General features: G+C 41.9%; 1 protein-coding gene across 1 annotated transcript in view; it reads left to right on the forward strand.

Annotated features, from left to right (window-relative positions):
* Positions 1-5,043: 5,043 nt before the first annotated feature.
* LOC126184908 (putative sodium-coupled neutral amino acid transporter 11) overlaps positions 5,044-22,020 on the forward strand; it is a 69,656-nt gene continuing 52,679 nt past the window's right edge. Inside the window, exons 1-3 of the mRNA XM_049927570.1 lie at positions 5,044-5,516; positions 5,984-6,028; positions 7,077-7,161. Coding sequence (XP_049783527.1) covers positions 5,448-5,516; positions 5,984-6,028; positions 7,077-7,161 — 199 coding nt within the window. The 5' untranslated portion in view covers positions 5,044-5,447. The remainder of the gene's footprint in view (positions 5,517-5,983; positions 6,029-7,076; positions 7,162-22,020) is intronic.

A 22,020-nucleotide genomic window follows, 5' to 3' on the forward strand; every position in this document is an offset into this window, starting at 1 on the left:
CATATAACTGATTCGCCTCAATGGGCAATAAATCCATAACCTTCAGTGCAAATACACATTTCTGTTCGACCTCAAGCATGAATCTAAAACTTAGCAAACACGGAAGATTAAATTAAAAGGAAGGTCAGCGATGGTCGTAATATTGTTTTATTGATAGCAGAATCGATTTTCGATCACATAGTGATCATCTTCGGTGCTGTACACATTAAACTCAGACACTCGTATCAAGTTATCAATAACCAAAACTGAGAAGCGATCACAATAACAATGAAGTATCAAGTAAAGACTTTGCAGGCCTATGGTACTGAATTATGTAGGGTAACAACTTTTAAATAAATTACAGGCGCTGTTTGTTAGCTCCAAGACGAAGGATAGTCAAAGTTGATTCAGCAATTGCACAAAAACAGTAACAAGAGGTATGTTGACACGTACAGGGGGACTTCTCTGCTACTAGGCACAAAAAAGTAATTCCTTTTGACGATTTTTTTAAAACAGGCATATGAGTCGAATACTAGACCATTCTTAATTAATGTGTTGATAAATTTTAGATTAGTAACAAGACCAAGAGTTTTGACCAAATACAACTGCCACGAAGTCACAAGTCAAATTCCGAGGCGGACTGTTATAACCATGGAGTTAAATACGAGGGGTATTCAATAAGTAATGCATCACATTTTTTTCGGAAAACAGGTTTGTTTTATTCAGGATTCCTATACGCCATAATCACTGTTCCGGAAGAACAATCACACAATTGCAAAATTCACCAACTCGAGGTTATTGCACTAGTCATCTTAGAAAAAGGTAGCGCATGCCGTGAAAGATCGTCAGAACTGTAGTTATACATAGTGCCACTAGAGGTTACTTGCGTCTTTGTGGAAATATCGATTGTTGTGACTTGGGTTGGGAAGAACATTGTCGTAATTTTCAGTTGCGTGTTTCAGTTTGGTGTGCGTAGTAACGTATACAGTGAAATAACGACACAAGTTATCAATACTGCGGACTGAGAATCATTTCAACTAAAATCCTTGGTGCAATAACGATGCAAGTGTACATTATGTCATTATTTGCCTGATATTTGAGTAGCTTCTGCATCGTAATTGTTGATGGCGTCATTGTTTCCTCAATTTTTAAATAAATTTTTGTCATAACTGTTCTTTGCGTTATTGTTGATTTGAACAAAATGGTTTTTAATACATTTAGGTCAGTTTCATTTCCGTTTTATAGGAGTACAAATGAGTGATCAAGCAAAGAAGATCATGTGAGTTGCTCTTCAAGGGCTAGTGGAGGATATCAAAGGGACAATGGAAGTAAACTGTTGCATGATAGGTGAACCACAAGTACGGGTGAGCAGTATAGAGCAAGAACTATGAAGTCCACACTGTGAAATAACAGACAAGCAAGTGAGCAAGGTGGAGCCACAGGCATCGTCATCAAAATAAAAATCCAAGGCAACACAATTACTGGAAGCTTCAAATGTGTATGTGGTTGAAAGGGCAAGCGCGACAAAATCAGTTTTGAAAACGGTGCCAGTAACATCCCCTTTGCCCAGCAGCACTTCTAATAGCAGTTGAGATTTATCCTCTGTCTCAAGTGACATTATCAGCCGTCAAACAGCGATGAATTGTGTAATTCAAGTGAAAAATCAGTCGTCCATAAGGAAAAATCTCCCATTAAACAACCTAAAAAGATAATTGGAAATGTTAGCAACTGGGGCAGAGTAAAAGCCAAAATGTTGAGAAACAGTGAGAAAAGCTATACATCATGTACGGGTAAAATTGACAAGGCTCGAAAAATGGGTACTCCGTGTACTAATAAATGGATTTTCTCTTGTACAAGGAAAGTAACAGAAGACTATAGATGTCAGCTGTTCACGAATTATTGGACACTGGATCGCTACAAAGACAACGGGATTTTTTAAATACTTACATTGAAACGTTCGTTCTCAAATATCGTCGCATTACTGCCGAAGAACCTAGAAAGCCTACTTGCGTTTCCTACTTGGTGAAAGATGAACAGAAGATTCGTGTGTGCAAAACATTTCTGATAACCACTTTGGGAATAACGGAAAGGCAAATCCGTACTGTTATCGAAGTGAAAAGGGCTGGGGCTGTGATGGCACCTGTGGACGAAAGGGGACAACATGGGAAACACTGTAAGACTGATTCAGAAATCTTGGAGTCAGTTAGGAATAACATAAACTCAATTCCCCATATTGAGAGTCACTATGCAAGAAGTTACACAACAAGAGTATTCATTGATGTTGGCTTATCAATCGCAGAAATGCACAGAAATTATTCTTCAGAGTGGTCTTTCACTAACGTGCCAGCTGCGAATTATGACGCCTACCAGCATATATTAAGTACCGAATTTAACGTCGGATTTTTTGTTCCAAAGAAAAATCAGTGCGACCAATGTGAAGCTTACAAAAACGACACAGATGAAGACAAGACAAAGCTGAAAGAAGCATTTCAAGAACATCAGGAAGAAAAAGAACTGAGTTGCATAGAAAAAACCTGGATAAGGAGTTGGCTCAAAGTAAGAAGGTGCAATTTATGATTCACAAACTGTCTTACCAGTAACAACGGGACAAACATCTGCCTTTTTCTACAAGACGAGGCTCAACCATTACAATTACATAATAAAACAATGAAGCTGTAATAGAGAACAAAAAATTATGGTTTATAGATATATTTTTCCCACACACCTTCTTTAGTCGTAATTGTTAATTTCGATAACAATGTCGGGGGAACATTGACACATTTACTTATAGGGTTGCAAGGGGGTGAATGGGATTCTGTTTGAAGGAAAAAATTTTTGTGTTTTGTAGAGAACACTTAGTGTCACAGTTAGGGTTACTTTTAATTCCATAGATAGTTTTACTGTTGTTTTATGAAGTTTTTTTAAAATGTAATTTGGTTTTCTGCCTCTCCTGTAAACTATTCATTTTGACCGTTATGTCATTGTTCTTCTGGAATGGCGATATTATTCCCCAATCTGTGGGATACAAAACCCTATTTTTCAACATAGTCTCCATTCAATGTTATAGACTTACACCAGTTTAGTAGGAGTACATCTATGCCCACATGGTACCCCTATACTGGTCTACGTTGGAGTCAATGCCTTGCTGCATTATCCACTTACCGCTTTCTACAGAGTGCATCTTTCATTGGGTCAAACATATGGATGATGAAAAGTGCGAGATCTGGGCTGTAGGATGAATGACAAAGAACAGTCCATTGAAGTTTTGTGAGCTCCTCCTGTGTGCACAGACTTGTGTGAGGCACTGAGTTGTCATGGAGAAGGAGTCGATCATTTGTATTTTTATGCTGACGAATCTGCTGAAGACCAATATTTTTGGAGTCATACCTGTGTGCGGCCAGCCGGCACACGGAACATCGGATAGGTCAGCACCACCTTGCTGTGATGATGAGAGACCCGCTGTGGTTTTGTTCAAGGCCATGTCTAGTTACACATTCTGCAATCGCTTATGAATGTCTATGATTCTCGGATTTCCTGGCAAAAAAAAAAACAACAAAAAACTCAGGGACAGCTCTCTACTTGAAATTCACCTATGTTACGGATGCCGTTTTGAAGGCTACATATAGTGCCATCGGCTGTCGGAACTTCATCAAGCTATAGGGGCTGGAGCTGGAATATTACACGATGTCCCACGACAGATTCCGCATTTTTCAACCGAAATTGGCCGAGAAAAAAAAGTGTTGCATTTATTGACCGTAAATGGAAAATGTGTTGAATCTACGGTCAGGGATGGAGAAGGAAGATGACACTAACCTGAGAAAATTGTAATGATTTAAGGAAGGTCCAAAATAAAACTTAATATTCTGGGATCTGTAAATTATATATAGCTCACGAGAACACTGGAAATACACGGTTACAAATCTTTCATGGCAAAACGTAACCTACAGTACAGAACAATACACAAATTACTGATCAAATATGGAATAATTAACGGATCTCAGAAATTCGAATACCTCGATGGAATAGATTACAGTAATAGAACTACCAAACTATTGTATTGCACAAGTGACCTAAAACGGTAGACATATCAATTATGCCGATTTGTCGACAACAAAAAATGTCACAATCAACACAAAAATAAGTAACTAGAACTCAGTGACTAAACCAAAGAGGCTGTCAGAAAACTAATAAACAAGTACGGCAGAAAAAATTGCAAGGCAGAATGTAGGGAACGTGAAGACAAGAATAAAATTTACGACCAAATAAGGAACGTGCTGTCAAAACTGAAAAACTTACAACATCCCTTCAAAGAGAAGTCAGAAAATAACAGAATATTTTATAGAAATATCAGTCACGAAATGGAGGGATTAAAAAATGGAGCTTGTTCAAAGAAAACGGGAGCTATCTAGTCACAGGAACTCGAGAAGATCCAGCAAGAAAAGTGACGAATTACTGAGCTGTACGAAAGAAGGAACACAAGAAATGACAAATACTTTAAAAAAGTTTATGTCATAGTTGCCTTGAGAGCACACTGTTACAGATTTTTGTTCGTGTTGTTCAAGGCTGAACTGCTCCACCTTTACCATCATGCGATTTTTATATGATTATTCACTGTTTCGCACCACTGATTTGCAATTCAGACTAAATATTTCGGATCAGGCCATTTCTATCTCACCTTACAAGCTACACTGTATGGATTTTGAGTACGATGCTACGTTTGATGTTTCTTTTCCGGTGATACACCATCGCAATAGCCATTTGCCATTTGCTATGCTGCTAGTGCTGGATACATGACTAACCTGTTTTCGGCAAGGTGTTGATTTAATTTTTTTATCTCTTAATCGAGGCAAAGTTTAGATGGCCCCACGTGAAATATACGTTTTATATCCGTGAAGTCATTACCGAGAGCCAATGAATAAATGAAGAATATATTTTCCTAAGTTTTTGAGGTATATTACATACCGCCATATGAAGATCTGATGTACTAATGTCTCACCGTATAAATGTTATGAGGCGCCTTTCCATCAAAATTTTCATGTCCAAGATATTTCAAATTGTATATTCTTTCCCAGATTACTCGTAGCTCGAAACATACGGAGACATTTGTTTTCTTTTAAATTATTAATGTACACTTTTTTTGTTTTTAAATGACAAACGCGTTCGTATTAATGCGTGACTTAACGTGGAATCTAGAGAAGCTCTTCTGGTGGCTTTGGAAAGCCGATTTCATTCGTCACAGATGCTTAAAGATGTACATTAATTATCCTTTCTCCGTCTGTGGAATACAGACCGGTCATTTGAAGTTTGACAGCAAATGTCAGAAGCGAGCTGAATGTGTGGGGAGGAAGTTTAGTTAGGCTGTTTGATCAGTATTTTGACTGTTTTTCCACTATTTACTTTTCAGCACTAAAAGCAAACGTTTTCTGCTCGTTAATAAGTTAAACATCGAATTGAAAGAAGTATTTAAAATGGAAAGTACGCCTGTGGCAACAAAACCTCCAAATGAATCGACATATATTCTAGAAGGGCAGCAATCGGTAATATGTTCACATGTATATAGATGTAATAATATTTCGCTGTTGTCATTGTTACGTAGCGTTAAATGCGTATAATTTAATAATAGTTTAAAATTATGCCACAAAAATGTAAAGTACATTGGTGCATATGTTTCGTGGAAAATGTTAGATTGTGCTATTTCTTTCAGCATTTTCCATCGTAAGGGTGCATAGCCGATTAAGAAATTAAACAACATAAGAAACCCAACAAATAAAAGTAATTAAATATATATTGGTTGCCAAAACCATAGCTAATCCTTTAAAAAGTAACTTTTATCGTAATTGTTTAGAGTTCTGTTTATAGTTTTAAACGTTCCTCTGTGGTCCACTGGATCTGTGGTTACCTTACAGTGAACACTGTATAAAGTAGTGTACTGACACCTTTTCATTTCCTTGTCTTAATGTGAACTGTTTAAAGAGCTGTAATGTGTGTATTTCTTGGCTTACAGGTGGAAGATTCTACAGTGCACAATGACACCGAACAACTTTTGGAGGTTTGTATATGTGGTTGCTCCTCGTCCTGCATGAATGACTATACACGCATGTTCATACTCTTATTACTAAATTACAGTTGCAGTAAAACTGACTTCAAATCCAACATGATAGGGTGGCAGAGGATTATCAATGATGTCAAGGGAGAAAACTATATAGAATTGTGAGATGTAGAATAATTCTTATTTTGAAGGCACTGCGATAAATAATTTTGTAGACCATCTCTTTTCAAAAAGGTCTAAGTATGTAGTGTAGTAATTTAAACACATTATGTAATTTTACTCAACAAAGGTGCATCAAACTTCAGTGGTGCAGTGAAATAAAATTCTCAGGTTAACAAAGCAAAAAGTAGAATGAAACAATGTAATATTTTTTGATTTTGGAAATGGTGGTTTCAGACTAGTTCTATGGCACAGATTTGTTGTGTAGAATCTATTTTTGTACTAGGAATAGTTTGCAATGCTCTTGCAGCCCTTAATAAGAATATTTGTGCTACAATAGGGAATTACCAAATAAGGCAGTGCTGTATATTTGGGAGGATGGAGCTGCTCTGACTGGCCATTGTGATTTGAGTTTTCTTTGGTTTTCCTAGATAGCCAAGGCAAATGCTGGGATGGTTCCCTAATAAAGGCCATGGCTGACCATGTGCCCTATTCCCATAGGGTACCTGTTCTACCCTCATGTGTATTTTGGTCTATTGATTTGCATTGCATTACCTTGATAAAACCTATATCTTTGTGAGCTAATCCTTGAAAGAATAAAGATAAATAGAAATTAAATGCCAAGGAAAAACAAATTGTAGTGGGAAACTGGATTCTGCCGATCTCAAAACATTATTTTCTTTCACTTGTTCATGAAATCACTTACATGAGTTACTGTATGTCACACATTAGAGATTTATCACCAAGGGATGAGACTTAGATTGTGCTATGAGAAAACAGTACCTACATTGATTGTTGCCTGTAGGCTTTGTTGGTGGAAGTTTTTCTCCTGTTTGGTTGTGTATTCATTATCTACATTGTGGTCAAAATTTGTAACTTTCTGTTTTAGGATGACAGTCGAGGACAAAAGAAGTCTAGCCTTGCTTATGCCAGTTTTAACTACATTAATTCAATCATTGGAAGTGGTGTCATTGGTAAGTTGTTTAACCTTGCTCTCTTTATTTATTGTAAACAAATATCTTCATTGCTTCAGGTAATCAACTGTAGCGCAAATGGTAAATTCTAACGTAGGATAAGTCAGTGTATAACAAAAAATTACATGTTTTAAATTTACATTACGCTATTTTTTTTATATGAAATGTGCGTTATATTAGAAGAAATAAGCCCTCGGTTCCGACGCTACTATGAGCGTCGTATTCAGAATTAGACTAACTGTTGTAAAACATATTAAGTATATAATACATTAATAAAATTAAAGTTTGCACTGATTGGAAAAAGATGCAGTACTTACAAGTAACATATTAAAAAAGATCTAAGCCAGAAAGGCGACGTCATGAATAGTTGTAAGAAAGATGGCGAGCCGCTAAGGGCTGCTCGTACTTTAGTAAAAAAGGATTGCAACAAGTCAAGAAATTTTGTTAGAGACAATGCACTGTCCCCCATCATCGCCGACAACCTTGTCAGTCATATCCATATCCACCAAAGACATAAAGCAATTTATCAAAATTCACACACAACGAACAGGAAAAAAAAAACAATAGCATCGACATGACAAAACCAAACTCACTGAAAAATATTCCGCTGAAAGCCCAGTTACCACCGATACCACACACGTCCAATGCTACCATGCAAATGAACCCCATACACCACATAATATGCTACCCATAAACACACCACCAGACACACCCACGTGCCACCTATAAACACGCCACACATGCAAACTAAACCAAAAACATCACCTAAAAAAACACACACACACACACACACACACACACACACACACACACACACACACACACACACCACCACCACCACCAGAGAGCACCACCAATCACATAAAAAAAAAAAAACCCACCTACAAACATGCCACTCTCACAAACTAAACTCCATGCTGTCATGATATCAGACACCACAACAGCCTTACGTCACAGGTCAAAGCAGACAGGTGGAATTGGACGCTTCTGTTGACCCCAGTATTGAGCCTTGCGGCACTCTATATTTATTGAATTCATACTTTGAATAATGTTAATTTTTTGAAGCACTGGTGTTACACATCGCACTTGCTTGCGTCCACATAGGTATTTTATCCAGTTGTTAGATGTTCCTCTACTTCCCAAGTTGTCAAGCTTAGGCACTAGTTTTGTGTGACAGAAGATATCAAAAGCTGTAGAGAGATAGACATATTTCAATGACATTTACACCATTATCTAATTTTTAAAGTACTTCCCTTAAAAGTACAAAAATTACTGTATCAGTTGATTGGACTTCCCTGAAACTGTTGTGCTGTAGATAGTATCCTGTGCTTCACCATGAAATCTACTACTCCTCTTTGGGGGGGGGGGGGGGGAAATCTATGGTTTTTGAGAATTCGGATAGTAGAGCAATGGGCACTTCATCCTTTGTATCTTTCTGGAATAGTTGTATGAACTTTAAACTATTTAGGCATGATGGGAGGAATTCTAGTTTGAGAGGGACTGCTATGAAGTTGAGCTAATGTTGAGCAATGGGATCACTAAATTTTTTAATGAAACTGTCTGAGATGCCATCTATTCCAGTGGGGTGGTTGTTAGTTTTCATAAAGGACAGAACTTCTTACTGGATTGGTGGAAAGAGATACTGAAGCTGATTTATGTAGGTATTTAAAGATGATACTGGACAGTTCTTAGTGCAAGGTTTGGTTTAAGTGACCAATTCCATACTTATGTTCCTAAACTAAATATTGGAAGCATGTTCTGTTTCTTCAGGATCAGTAATTTCTTTGCCATTACAGTTCAATTTGATATTGGAATTTTGGAGGTAATCACCAGTTTGCTGTTGTTTCACTTCATTCTATAAAACTTTAATTATGTTATTGGAACTGCATAGCAGTCATTTGCCATTGCTTTGGCTTCTTTGATCACTTTCTAAATATTTTGTATTTTGTGAGATATGCAAGGTATCCATTAGATAATATGGAAGATGTAGAGACCTCATATAATCTTCATTTCTCAACATATGGATTTCTTGTAACTGTTGTCAAACAGATTTCTTCTGTTAAGCCAACCAGGTTTGGTCTTCTGTGTTTTAAATAGAAATGATATGTTAAAATGTGAGAGGATGTACATAGATAAGTTCATTTTATCTGTACTTTTACAGCTGTATACTTCAGTTAGTTTCCTTCCTTAACAAATACCTCAAGTGATAAGTGTACTGATGGCTGGGAGGGGGGCAGGGGGGAGCCTTCCTATTTTCACTGTTTGTTTGTAGTTAAAGCCCAATCTTGAAGATATTTAGATAAAAGATGATTATAATTAAAGTTAAACGTTCAAAATGCAGTATAAATAACACCACTGGTCAGAATGATGTCAAATTGCAATGGAATATTATCGGAGAAAGGGGGGGTCACTGTTTCATAATACGTAAAAAAAAAAAAACCACGCCGGGTACATGGCTTTTCCTGCTTTGGCATCTGCGACGCTCGCTATGCCTGTCTTAATGCGGGATCACGCTCTGCTTTTAAAGCTGTATTACAAGAATGATGCCCCTGCACACATCACTCTGCAGAAGTTCCGGACACTGAAAGGATTGAAAAAAGGCATTGGTCCGATGACTGTTGTGGGTCTGGAGAAAATGATTCGGAAATCCAAAAAGACTGGTTCTTTTTGTGTGCAACCTGATAGGGGGAGGAAACGAATTGATTAGATGTGAGTGGAAGCAGTGCCCACAGCAATGTAAGAGGAGATGAGTGGTGGTGTGTAAATGTGTAGTGCACGGAGAATTGTCCCAATATTGGACATACCTGTGAGCACAGTGCTTAAAATCCTACGGAACCTACTTCTTTGCTATCCATTCAAAATTACCCATGTGCACGAGTTGCTTCCTGTTGACCTGTCAGCAAGAGACCTTTGTTTTTACAATTTCTTGCTCACATGGAAGTGGACAATGATTGGCTGTGGAAGATTTCTTGGACAGACGAAGCTCACTTCCATCTGACAGGCTATGTCAATACACAAAATTGTCGAATATGGACAACGAAATATCCATACACACGCCAACCAGTACCGTTTCATCCTGAAAAGGTCAGTGTGTGGTAAGAGTTTACGGCATCATTTATCATACGGTCACATTTTTTCAAAGAGACAGGTGCTTCTGGTCCTGTTACCTGTACTGTCACTGGTAAGTGCTATGAGTCTCTTTTGCACAATCACATAATTCCAGCTCTCCAACAGTGTGTGTGTGTGTGTGTGTGTGTGTGTGTGTGTGTGTGTGTGTGTGTGTGTGTGTGTGGATGGTGGATGGGATCATTTTTATGCACATTGAAAATCCAGATAAGCAGCTGCTGAAGCGCTATTTCAGAAATGCTAGAATTATCAGCCATCATTTCCGTACAGCCTGGCCATCCCAATCATCTGATCTTAACCCGTGTGACTTCTGGCTGTGGGGCTATCAGAAAGATGTTGTGTTCAGTGTTCAGATTGCAAACTTAGCTGCATTGAAGGCTTGCATTGTGAAACACATTCTGAACATGACTCCGGAAACACTTTGATCAGTTGTGGAACACGCTGTTTCTCGATTTTTAACTTGTTGCAGAAAATGGTGGAGAGCATACTGAACATGTTTTGCGCCAGTCACGCTGAAATTAATAATCAAATTTGATTTTGATTGATGCTTTTTATGTGGTTTTTGGCTTCAGGACAATTAAAAACTGATGTGAGTGATGCTTTTTATGCGGTTCTTGGCCTCAGGACAATTAAAAACAGATTTTTTCCCCATTCAATGTGATATGACCTTGCCGTGGTGGATGGGCTTACATAACTAATAGTATCACACCTGTACAGCCATGCGCACTGAGTAGTACAGTTTAACACCAAACATACACCTTAGGCATTGTTGTATGATTCATTTGTCATTCATAGCTGACCACTATTAAATTATGATGCTTACAACACCATCTATTGCTACATTTTTGTCTACTTATTTTTCTTCTGGCATATGTTTTCTCCCTTCCTCGATAATATTCCATTGCAATTTGATGTCATTCTGATCAGTGGTGTTATTTCTACAGCGGTTTGAAAGTTTAACTTAATTATAATCACCCTGTAGTAGTCAGAAGATATTTACTTGGTGGTGTCTGGAACATGCAGGTGTTGTTGAGGTGGAGCTGTCCCAAAATATATGTTAAAATATTTTTTTAGTAGTGTGTTACAGAACTTAAATTATGAAATCACATTGAAAGTATTTTCTACATGAAAAATGGCAGTGAATGTTTTTTGGGATTGTTGGTATTGAACAATAGTTTTCGAACAGGTAGCAGCTAGTCTTAAGAAGCACCTTGAGATGCACGTTAGCTCAATGTAGTATGGGTTTTGGGATTTGGCTCCTACAGAATACAGCTCTTACGGGCCTTCCGAAGGCTTGAGTAGCAGAGCCTAAGGATGGCCTACGTACTTCCACAAAATTGTCAGGTTCTGCTGCTTACATAAATAGAAAATGGAAAGAGTGGCTGAATGTTTACAATCAGATCAGTGTCTGTATCTCTTATGCTTTGATGTGTCATTAAATGAGGTCTAGTATTAGTGTTTTAGATAGTTTTTTTTTTCTTTTCCTGGGATTGTCAGTTTATCTGGCATAGGAATTAATTTGTAAATGTCTTGCTGGAGTGTGCTACAATATGGTAACGTGTCACCACTTAGCGAGAATTTATGAATGAATAGAGGAAATACATGTGGGGGAAATGTGCTGTTACTGTTATTAGCAAGTTTGCTTTTGCGAGTGTATTGTATAAATTTGGGATTTCTTCTATAAATGAATGAATTGAAATGAAATGTGCATTAACAAGTGATAAGAGACAATTCCTTTGTTGTAACTACCCATTTCACCTACTAAATGAAGTTTTTAAAGATGGGTGATAACATTTTACAGTGAAGTTACATTGCTCAAAACTTCAGCACAACAGATGTTACAAAACAATGCATTTTGGAGAGATCTGTAATGTGTTAAGTCATGTGAAATACATTCGTATTTTTGTTTTACACATGTGTAAATATGAAAACCAGTAAATGTGGTATGCTAGCTTCACACACACTTAATATGGAGGCTGTTGGGTTTGCTTATGAGTCAGCCACAGCACAAAAGTCATGACATTACAGAAACACCAATCATTAGTCTCAAGGACACACAAAACGTTAAATGTCTGAAGTTAAGAACTGGAAAACGTTAAGCACACACCAGAGCCAACACACTGCATTAAAACTCTCTCCGAGAACATGTCTTTGAGTGAAATGTGTTGTGATGGTTGGGAAATGTGATCTCAACGTGTAAATATGCTAGCTACCTATATATCTTATCTTGAAGATGGGTTTTAGTGTTATTTAGTAGTTGATTATGAAACCAAAAGGAGTTACATTGTGTACACTTGTTGCTAGTGTGTGACATTGCCTCTACCCCTCTTCTGAAATTATCTTTGTGGTGAAAGTGTAGCCTAGCCGAAGGTTCAGGTTAGTTCAGATTGGTAAATGTTGCAGCCTTCCACAGTATGGATACCATGAGCTGTGCCTGAAATTGCGGTAACATTTCTGGCTGTGTATTAAGGACTATCCTTGTTTATCATTATCCTGTCTGTGGGGAATTTACAATTTGCAAACCCAAACCCGGGAAGGATAGACACCTTCCTTCTAGTTACCGCCCAATTTCTCTTACAAGCTGTGTCTGTAAGGTGATGGAGCGCATGGTTAACACTCGGTTGGTTTGGATTCTCGAATCTCGATGGGTACTTACCAATGTTCAATGCGGTTTTTGTCGACACCGCTCCGCTGTTGACCATCTTGTGACCTTGTCGACGTTCATCATGAACAACTTTTTGCGAAAGCGCCAAACGGTAGCTGTGTTCTTCGATTTGGAGAAGGCTTAAGATACCTGTCGAAGAGGAGGTATCCTCCGCACTATGCACAGGTGGGGCCTACGTGATCGCCTGCCCCTTTTTATTGATTCATTTTTAACAGACCGAATGTTTAGGGTACGTGTGGGTTCCGTGTTGTCCTACGTCTTCCTCCAGGAGAACGGAGTGCCTCAGGGCTCCGTTTTGAGCGTAGCCCTTTTTGCCATAGCAATCAATCCAATTATGGATTGCATCCCACCTAACGTCTCAGGCTCTCTTTTTGTTGATGACTTCGTGATCTACTGCAGTGCCCAGAGAACATGCCTTCTGGAGCGCTGCCTTCAGTGTTGTCTTGACAGCCTATACTCATGGAGTGTGGCTAATGGCTTCTGGGTCTCTGAAGAGAAGACGGTTTGCATCAACTTTTGGCGATATAAAGCATCCCTTCCACCATCATTACATCTCGGTCCCGTTGTTCTCCCATTCGTGGAGACAATGAAGTTTTTAGGGCTCACACTGGACAGGAAATTTTGTTGGTCTCCGCATGTCTCTTATTTGGCTGCCCGTTGTACACGTTCCCTTAATGTCCTCCGTGTTCTTAGTGGTTCATCTTGGGTAGCGGATCGCACTGTCCTGCTTCGCTTAGATCGGTGCATAGTCCGATCAAAGCTGGATTATGGGAGCCTCGTCTGCTCGGCCATCCCTCTTATGCCGTCTCAACTCCATCATCGGGGTTTACGTCTAGCGACTGGAGCATTCTACACTAGTCCCGTCGAGAGTCTTTATGCTGAAGCTGCCGAATTACCATTGACCTACCGGCGCGACATACTGCTTTGTCGGTATGCCTGCCGGCTGTTGTCAATGCCCGACCACCCCTCTTATCAGCCCTTCTTCGCTGATTCTCTCGACCATCAATATGGGTTGTATGTGTCTGCCCTGCTGCCCCCTGGAGTCAGCTTTCGTTGCCTGCTTCGACAATTGGCTTTTGCCCTCCCTACCACCTTCAGAGAGGGTGAGAGCCCGACACCACCTTGGCTGCAGGCTCCGGTTCACATTCATCTTGACCTCAGCTCGCTCCCGAAGGATGGTACTCCAGATGCAGTGTATTGCTCACGGTTTGTCGAACTTCGTGTGCGACTTGCCAGTAACACCTTTATTTACACTGATGGCTCCAAAACTGACGATGGTGTCAGCTGTGCCTTTGTTGTTAGGGACGTCACCTTTAAATCCCGGCTCCTTGACCAGTGTTCCAGCTTTACGGCCGAGCTTTTTGCTCTCAATCACGCCTTTCAATATGTCCACCGCCACCGCCGTTATCTGTATGTACTCTGCTCTGATTCACTCAGTGCTCTTCAGAGCCTTGGAGCTCGATATCTGATCCATTCCTTGGTGCAACGGATCCAGCAATACCTCCATTCTTTTGCTGATGATTGGCTCTCCTGTTAGCTTTGTGGGTTCCAGGTCATGTAGGAGTGCCTGGGAATGAGGCTGCTGATGCTGCGGCCAAGGCTGCAGTCCTCCTGCCTCTGCCAGCCTCCCTTTGTGTCCCATCGTCTGACATTAGTGGGGTTGTTTGTAAGAGGCTTGTCATTATGGTGGGATACTTGGTCGTCACTTCAAGAAAATAAGCTACAGGCCATAAAACCATTCTCAACAGCTTGGACAACCTCCTCCCAACCATCTCGGCGAGAGGATGTCCTTTTGGCCAGGTTGTGGATTGGGCAGTGCCGGTTTAGCCACCGCTACCTGCTATCCAGTGACCCCGCCCCGCAGTGCCCTTGTGGTCATGCATTGACAGTGCACCATGTTTTATTGTCGTGTCCCCGTTTTAATCAATCTCATGTTGTCCTGTCTCTGCCATCTACTTTACAGGAAATTTTAGCTGATGACTCTCGAGCAGCTGCTCATGTTCAAAGTTTTATTACTTTGACGGACATCTAACTCTTTTAATTATTTTATTTGCGTCTTTGTAAGAACTTTCTGGTGTTCCTCTTTGAGTAACAATTTTTCTTCATAAATGCCATGACGAAAAAATCCTGTATATTTGTAACTGCTAACATCCCATAAGCTAACCAATATTCACTAAGCATGTAACAGGAACTTCTTTTAATTTATCTGACTTAAACAATTCTAGCTCATTGATTTTGTTTTATGGTAACTGGACATTTTGAAAGACCACTAATCTTGTGACTTCTGTTTGGCATATTTGATTAGTCATTTACCTTTTTGTGTGTGCTTTCTTTTCACTTTCAACTGAAGAGTACTTCTAGACTGCACTGTGGTGGTGCTGTCTTAATGTGGCAAGTAAAAATCCCAGCTTCTTGACAATGGATATCTTGCTCTAGCAGGCTGCACTCTTATTGTTCTCATTTAAGTTCACCATCCATATGGTGTTGGAATTGTTCTCTTAAATAAAACTTGTATTTGTTTTAAACAAGTTTAGGTTTTGCACATTTCTTTGATTTACAGTATGTATGAAGTTATCAACAGTTCTGTATGTGGTGGTTCAGATATGCTTTTAACCATGTTTTTTCAACAGCAATACATGTTCTCTTATGGATTTGTTATTTCTGTAATGTTTCTAGTATTCTAAGTTAGTGATTTTCATGGCACATTTCAATTGTGGCTAAATGACCATTCAACTTTGTTCCACAAGGACACAGTACAGCTTCTGATCTAATCTCATAAAGCTTTGTGAATGATATCTCTTATACATCACTGAGCATATTCCAATGCTGTTTCATCTACATCTACATGGATACTCCGCAAATCACACTTAAGTGCGTGGCAGTTGGTTCATCAAACCACCTTCACAATAATTCTCTCGCCCCCTGTGGGTCTGGGGGTTAGAATACGCCCGAGGTATTCCTGCCTGTCATAAGAAGCGACTAAACCCTGAAGGGTTTGAACTCCATTTTTTAAAATTTTCCCGAAGAGTGAGCCAATTGGAGGAGGACACCTTACATGGGCATCGTGTCCATTGTGCATCGAGATCTTTAGCCCACTTTTTCATCGTCGCATTGCAGTCCCGCCCATTCTCCATCTCTTGGGCGAGGACACCTTCCACCATGCACTATGCAGTGTAACTTTCTGTGCCAACGATGACACACCATGAAGCATAGTACATCATCTCTTTCTGGTGGTCTGCTGCCAGCATTCTCTAAGTGGGCAAAGTTTAACTTTAATGTTAAGAAATATGACCCAGAGTTGGTCCCCTCCATGGCCACACCGTGGTAGGAACGCCAGGCTAAGGATGGCAGTGAAGCTTATTCGCCCCGGTACCTCATATGTATGAGAGTTGATGGGGAATCTTTCATGTCCATGAAGCCTCAGTTTTTTGTGGAGCAATTGGAGTACAAGTTTGGGGAGGTGGAGGGTTTGTCCAAAATGCGCACTGGGTTAATTTTGATTAAAACAGCATCCTCTACCCAGTAACGAGCATTACACGCTTGTGGCAAGTTGGGCGTGCTACCATGATGCCTCATAACAGCTTAAACATGGCCCAGGGTATTATATTCCATGGGGACCTTCTTTTGCCGTCTGACGATGAGCTGCATGCCAATTTAGAATGGCGAGATGCTCCTTTCATCTGGCGCATTCATCGGGGTCCGAGGGATAACCAGGTTACCACCGGTGCCTTCATCTTGGTCTTAAGGGTAATACATTACCCGAGAAGGTCAAATTGGTGGTCTCCTGCTGTGACGTCAAGCCATATATCTCTCCCGCAGTGTGGTGCTGAAAGTGCTGGAAGTTTGGCCATATGTCTTCCCGCTCTACGTCCAGTGTCACATGTCAAGATTGTGGACGTGCATTGCATTCCAATACTCCGTGCGTCCCGCCTCCCATCTGTGTCAACTGTGGAGAGCATCATTCACCTTGCTCGCCAGACTGCAGGATTTTACAGAAAGAGAGGAAAATGATGGAATATAAGACCCTGGACAAACTGACCTACACTGAGGTTAAGAGGAAATTTGAGCGCCTACATCATGTGGCTATGACAACCTCATACTCCGCCGCAACGAGAACAGTTCTCGCTCCATCAGTGCCTTGAATTCCTGTTGCCTTTCAGAATCAGGAGACTACACCTGCCCCCTTGATTGGGGGGGGGGGGCACTTCCCTCCCTATTGGGCATTGCCGGTTTAGCCACCGCTACCTGCTCTCCGGTGACCCAGCCCCGCAGTGCCCTTGTGGTCATGCGTTAACAATGCGCCATGTTTTATTGTTGTGTCCCCGTTTTAGTCAATCTCGTGTTGTCCTGTCTCTGCCATCTACTTTACAGGAAATTTTAGCTGATGACGCTCGAGCAGCTGCTCGTGTTCTTCGTTTCATTACTTTGACTGGATTGTCCAAAGACATCTAACTCTTTCACTTATTTTATCTGCATCTTTGTAAGAACTTTCTGGTGTCCCCCCCCCCCCCCCCCCTTGAGTTTTACTAGATTCTATGTGCTCTAACAATTGTGATTTGGCGCTAATGACCTCAGTAGTTGAGCGCCCTTAAACCCCAAACAAACAAAAAAAAACAACTTCCCTCCCTGTTGCTCCCACACCACCTACTTCGGGAGCAACCCCCACCCCCTCCCCCATCCATTGGGGATTTCAGTCCCCACTTATGCATCGGAGAAGTGTAAGTCGCCTTCGGCTCCTCCCACTAGGAAGGGGTCCCTTGTGTTACTCCCTTTCCAGGTTTCTGCTAATGGGAAAGATGACACCCGCCAGCAGCTGAAGAGCCCAAAAGCAGCTGGTTGTAGGGCTTCATGCTCATCCTCAGTCCCAGAGACTGATTCAGTGAAGTCCTCCCAGCCAGGGAAACCCAAGGAACAGTACAAGAAATCGAAAAAAATCCCTAAGAACAAGGAACATCAGTGGCACCCACACCACCACTACCTACAAGCTCTGCGTCTATGGATGGGGTGGGGGATTCTGGTATCTGCTGAGGATCTGGATCTTGCTGGACCCTCAGTCATAACGGATATAGACTTCTTGGGCAAAAAGTTGTTGGCAGCAGAGGACCCTGAGGTGTAAACTACCTCATTGAATGTTCCATGCCTTCCCAGTCTAATAATGTCATCCTCCAGTGGAATTGCGGCGTTTTTTTCCACCACCTGGTTGAGCTACGGCAACTGTTAAGCTTTACACCTGCTTTCTGCATTGCCCTCCAGGGCAACTGGTTCCCGGCAGTATGGACCCGTGCCCTCTGCGGCTAGAAGGGATACTACAGGAACTGTAGTGACTATAATAAAGTGTCAGGTGGAGTTTGTGTTTGTGCTAATATCAGTCTGTAGTGAACCTGTGCCCTTCAAACTCCTCTTGAAGCTGTGGCTCTTAGAATACAGACGATGCAGGAAATAACTGTCTGCGACGTATATCTTCCTCCAGATGGTGCAGTACCCCTGAATGTATTAGCTGCAGTGATTGATCAACTCTCTAAACCTTTCCTACTTTTGGGAGATTTTAACTCCCATAACCCCTCGTGGGGTCACACCGTGCTTACAGGCAGAGGCAAATATGTCGGAACTTTACTGTCTCGGTTCGACCTCTGCCTCTTAAATACTGGAGCTGCCACACATTTCAGTGTGGCTCATGGTAGTTATTCGACCATTGATTTATCAATTTGCAGCCCAGGACTTCTACCATCTAGCCACTGGAGAGCACATGAGTAACTGTGTGGTAGTGACCACTTCCCAATCTTCCTGTTACTGCCCTGGCGTCAGGCCCATGGACGCCTGTCCAGATGGGATTTAAACAAGGCGGACTGGGAAACTTTCACCTCTGATGTCACTGTTGACTCTGCCTCACATGGTAACAGCGATGTGATTGTTGAGTAGGTGACTACCTCAATTGTTTGTGCGGCAGAAAATGCGATCCCTCGCTCTTTAGGTTGCCCCTGATGAAAGACAGTCCCTTGGTGGTCACCGGAAGTTGCTGAGGCTATTACAGTGTGTCGGTGAGCTCTACAGCAACCTAAGTCACACTTCCCTAGAGCATCTGATTGCCTTTAAGTGGCTCCATGCACGTGTATGCCACCTTATAAAATGACAGAAACAAGAGTGTTGATAGAGGTACGTGTCTACCATTGGGTGCCTTACATCACCTTCCCAAATATGGACAAAGATCCGACATCTTTTTGGGTACCAGACCCCAACAGGTTTCCCTGGCATTACCATAAATGGCGGGCTATGTACCGATGCAAATGCGATTGCTGAGCATTTTTCTGAGCACTATGCTTGAGCCTCTGCGTTGGAGAACTACCCTCCAGCCTTTCGCACCTACAAACAGCGGATGGAAAGGAAAGTCCTCTCATTCACTAAATGCCACAGTGAACCCTATAATGCCAAATTTATGGAGTGGGAGCTCCTCTGTGCACTTGGACATTGCCCCAACCCAGCTCCTGGGCCAGATCGGATCCACAGTCTGATGATTAAACATCTCTCGTCTGACTACAAGCACCATCTCATCATCATCTTCAACCGGATCTGCTGCGATGGCATCTATCGCAATGGCAGGAGAGCACCATCGTTCCGGTGCTCAAACCCGGCAAAAACCCGCTTGATGTAGATAGCTATCGGCCCATCAGTCACCAACATTGTTTGTAAGCTGCTGGAATGTATGGTGTGTCGGTGGTTGGGTTGGGTCCTGCAGTCACGTGACCTATTGGCTCCATGTCAGGGTGGCTTCTGCCAGGTGCACTCTACCTCTGATAACCTTGTGTCCCTCGATTCTGCCATCCGAACAGCCTTTTCCAGAAGCCAACACCTTGTTGCTGTCTTTTTTTAATCTACGCAAAGCATATGACACCACCTGGTGACTACATATCCTTGCCACATTATACGGGTGGGGGTCTCGAATGGTCTAGCAGCAGCTGTAGTGCCGTCTGTCTCACCCTCTCTGTATGCAGATGACTTCAGAATTTCTTACTGCTCCATCAGCACTGGTGTTGCTGAGCAGCACCAACAGGAAGCCATCCACAAGGTGCATTCATGGGCTCTCTCCCACAGCTTCCAGTTTTCGGCTGCTAAGTCATGAGTCCTACACTTCTGTTGGTGTCTTACCGTTCATCTGGAACCAGAAATTTAGCTTCATGATGATCCACTTACTGTAGTGGTGACATATCGATTCTTAGGACTGGTTTTTGATGCCCAGTTGTCTTGGCTACCTCACCTTCGTCAGCTTAAGCGAAAGCGCTGGCAGCAACTCAATGCCCGCCACTGTCTGAGCAACAGCAACTGGGGTGCAGATCGCTCTACTCTGCTGCAACTCTACAAAGCCCTTGTTCAATCCCACATTGACTATGGGAGTCTGATTTATGGCTCGGCGGCACCCTCAGCGTTGCGTATACTCAACCCAGTGCATCACTGTGGCGTTCACCTAGCGACGGGAGCTTTTAGAAAGAGTCCAGTGACCGGTGTCCTGATGGAGGCTAGAGTCCCTCCATTGCAAATCAGACATGCACAACTGCTCGCCAGTTACGTTGCACCCATTTGTAGTGCCTCCTGAGCATCCAAATTAGTCTCCTTTTTCCACCTGCGGCAGTCCATCTCCCACATTGGTGGCCCAGGTCAGGGCTAACAAGTGTGGCTCGTGAGAGATACCTTCTGTCTGAACTAGAGTCCTTCCCTTTACCACCTGCCATTCAGGTCCATCTGCGTGCACCTCCATGTTGTACACCTAGGCCACAGATTCGTCTGGAACTTTCGCATGACGCTGAGGACTCAGTTACTCCTGCCATTCTCCGCTCTCAGTTCCTCTAGATTCTTGACGTGTTCTGGGGCTCTGAAGTGGTTTACACTGATGCTCTATGGCTGATGGTCATTTTGGCTTCGCGTACATCCACAGAGGCAGTTTTGAACGGCATGCCTTGCCTGATGGCTGCAGTGTATTAACTGCAGAGCTGGTGGCCATCTCTCGTTCACTTCAGTATATTCGTTCATGCCCCGGGAAATCGGTTTCTTCTGTGTACTGACGCCTTGAGCAGCCTACAAGCTATCAACCTGTGCTACCCTTGCCATCCTTTGGTAGCATCCATGCAGGAGTGCATCTATGCCCAGGACTGGTCCCATCGTTAAGTGGTGTTTGTGTGGACACCAGGACATGTTGGCATCCTAGGCAATGAAGTTGCCGGTAGGCTGGCCAAACAGGCTACGCGGAAACCGCTTCTGGAGATGGGACTCTCTGAACCTGACCTGCGTTCTGACTTGTGCCTTAGCGTTTTTTGGCTTTGAGAGATGGACTGGCATAACAGTACACACAACAAATTGTGTGTCATTAAGGAGACTACAAATTAGTGGAAGACTTCCATGCGGGCCTCTTGCAGGGCTCCACATTGGCCACACTTGGATGACCCACAGTTACCTCCTGTGCCGTGCAGACCCTCCTGAGTGTCGATGTGGCGCCAGGTTGACAGTGGCCCATATTCTGGTGCACTGTCCCAGGTTACCGGACTTGTTGCAACTAATTTTATCTGACAACGCCCCATTGACTGACTGATTTAGTTTTACATTTTAGTGCATGTCCTTTGTCCCTCTGTGTCCTCCACCCTAGTGCTTCTAGGGTGGAGGTTTTAATGTGTTGCATATTGGCTGGCTTCTCCTTTTTTATTCTCATGGTCAGCCAGCCATGGTAATCTGCTTTGTTGTTTTAATCTCTTCATCTCGTTTCTTGCATTTCTGTGGTTTTCTTGTTCCGTTTTGTCCATTGACATGTTTGTTGCCCTTAATTGTTCGAGATTTTTCCTTTAATTCTATTTTGAGTTGTCAGTCTCGTTTCTTTTATTCTCACACTTCTGACATTGTTTTATTTGGAGCAAGGGACTGATGACCTTGTAGTTTGGTCCCATTCCCCCTCTTTTAATCCAACGATTCCACACTCGAACAGCGTGCAGAAAAAGCAAACACCTATCTCTTCCTGGGCGAGCTCAAAATTCCCCTATTTAATTATGACGATAATTTCTCGCTATGTAGGTTGGTGTCAACAAAAT

This window comes from Schistocerca cancellata, chromosome 4 (genome assembly GCF_023864275.1).
Source record: "Schistocerca cancellata isolate TAMUIC-IGC-003103 chromosome 4, iqSchCanc2.1, whole genome shotgun sequence".
Classification (NCBI taxonomy): Eukaryota; Metazoa; Arthropoda; class Insecta; order Orthoptera; family Acrididae; genus Schistocerca; species Schistocerca cancellata.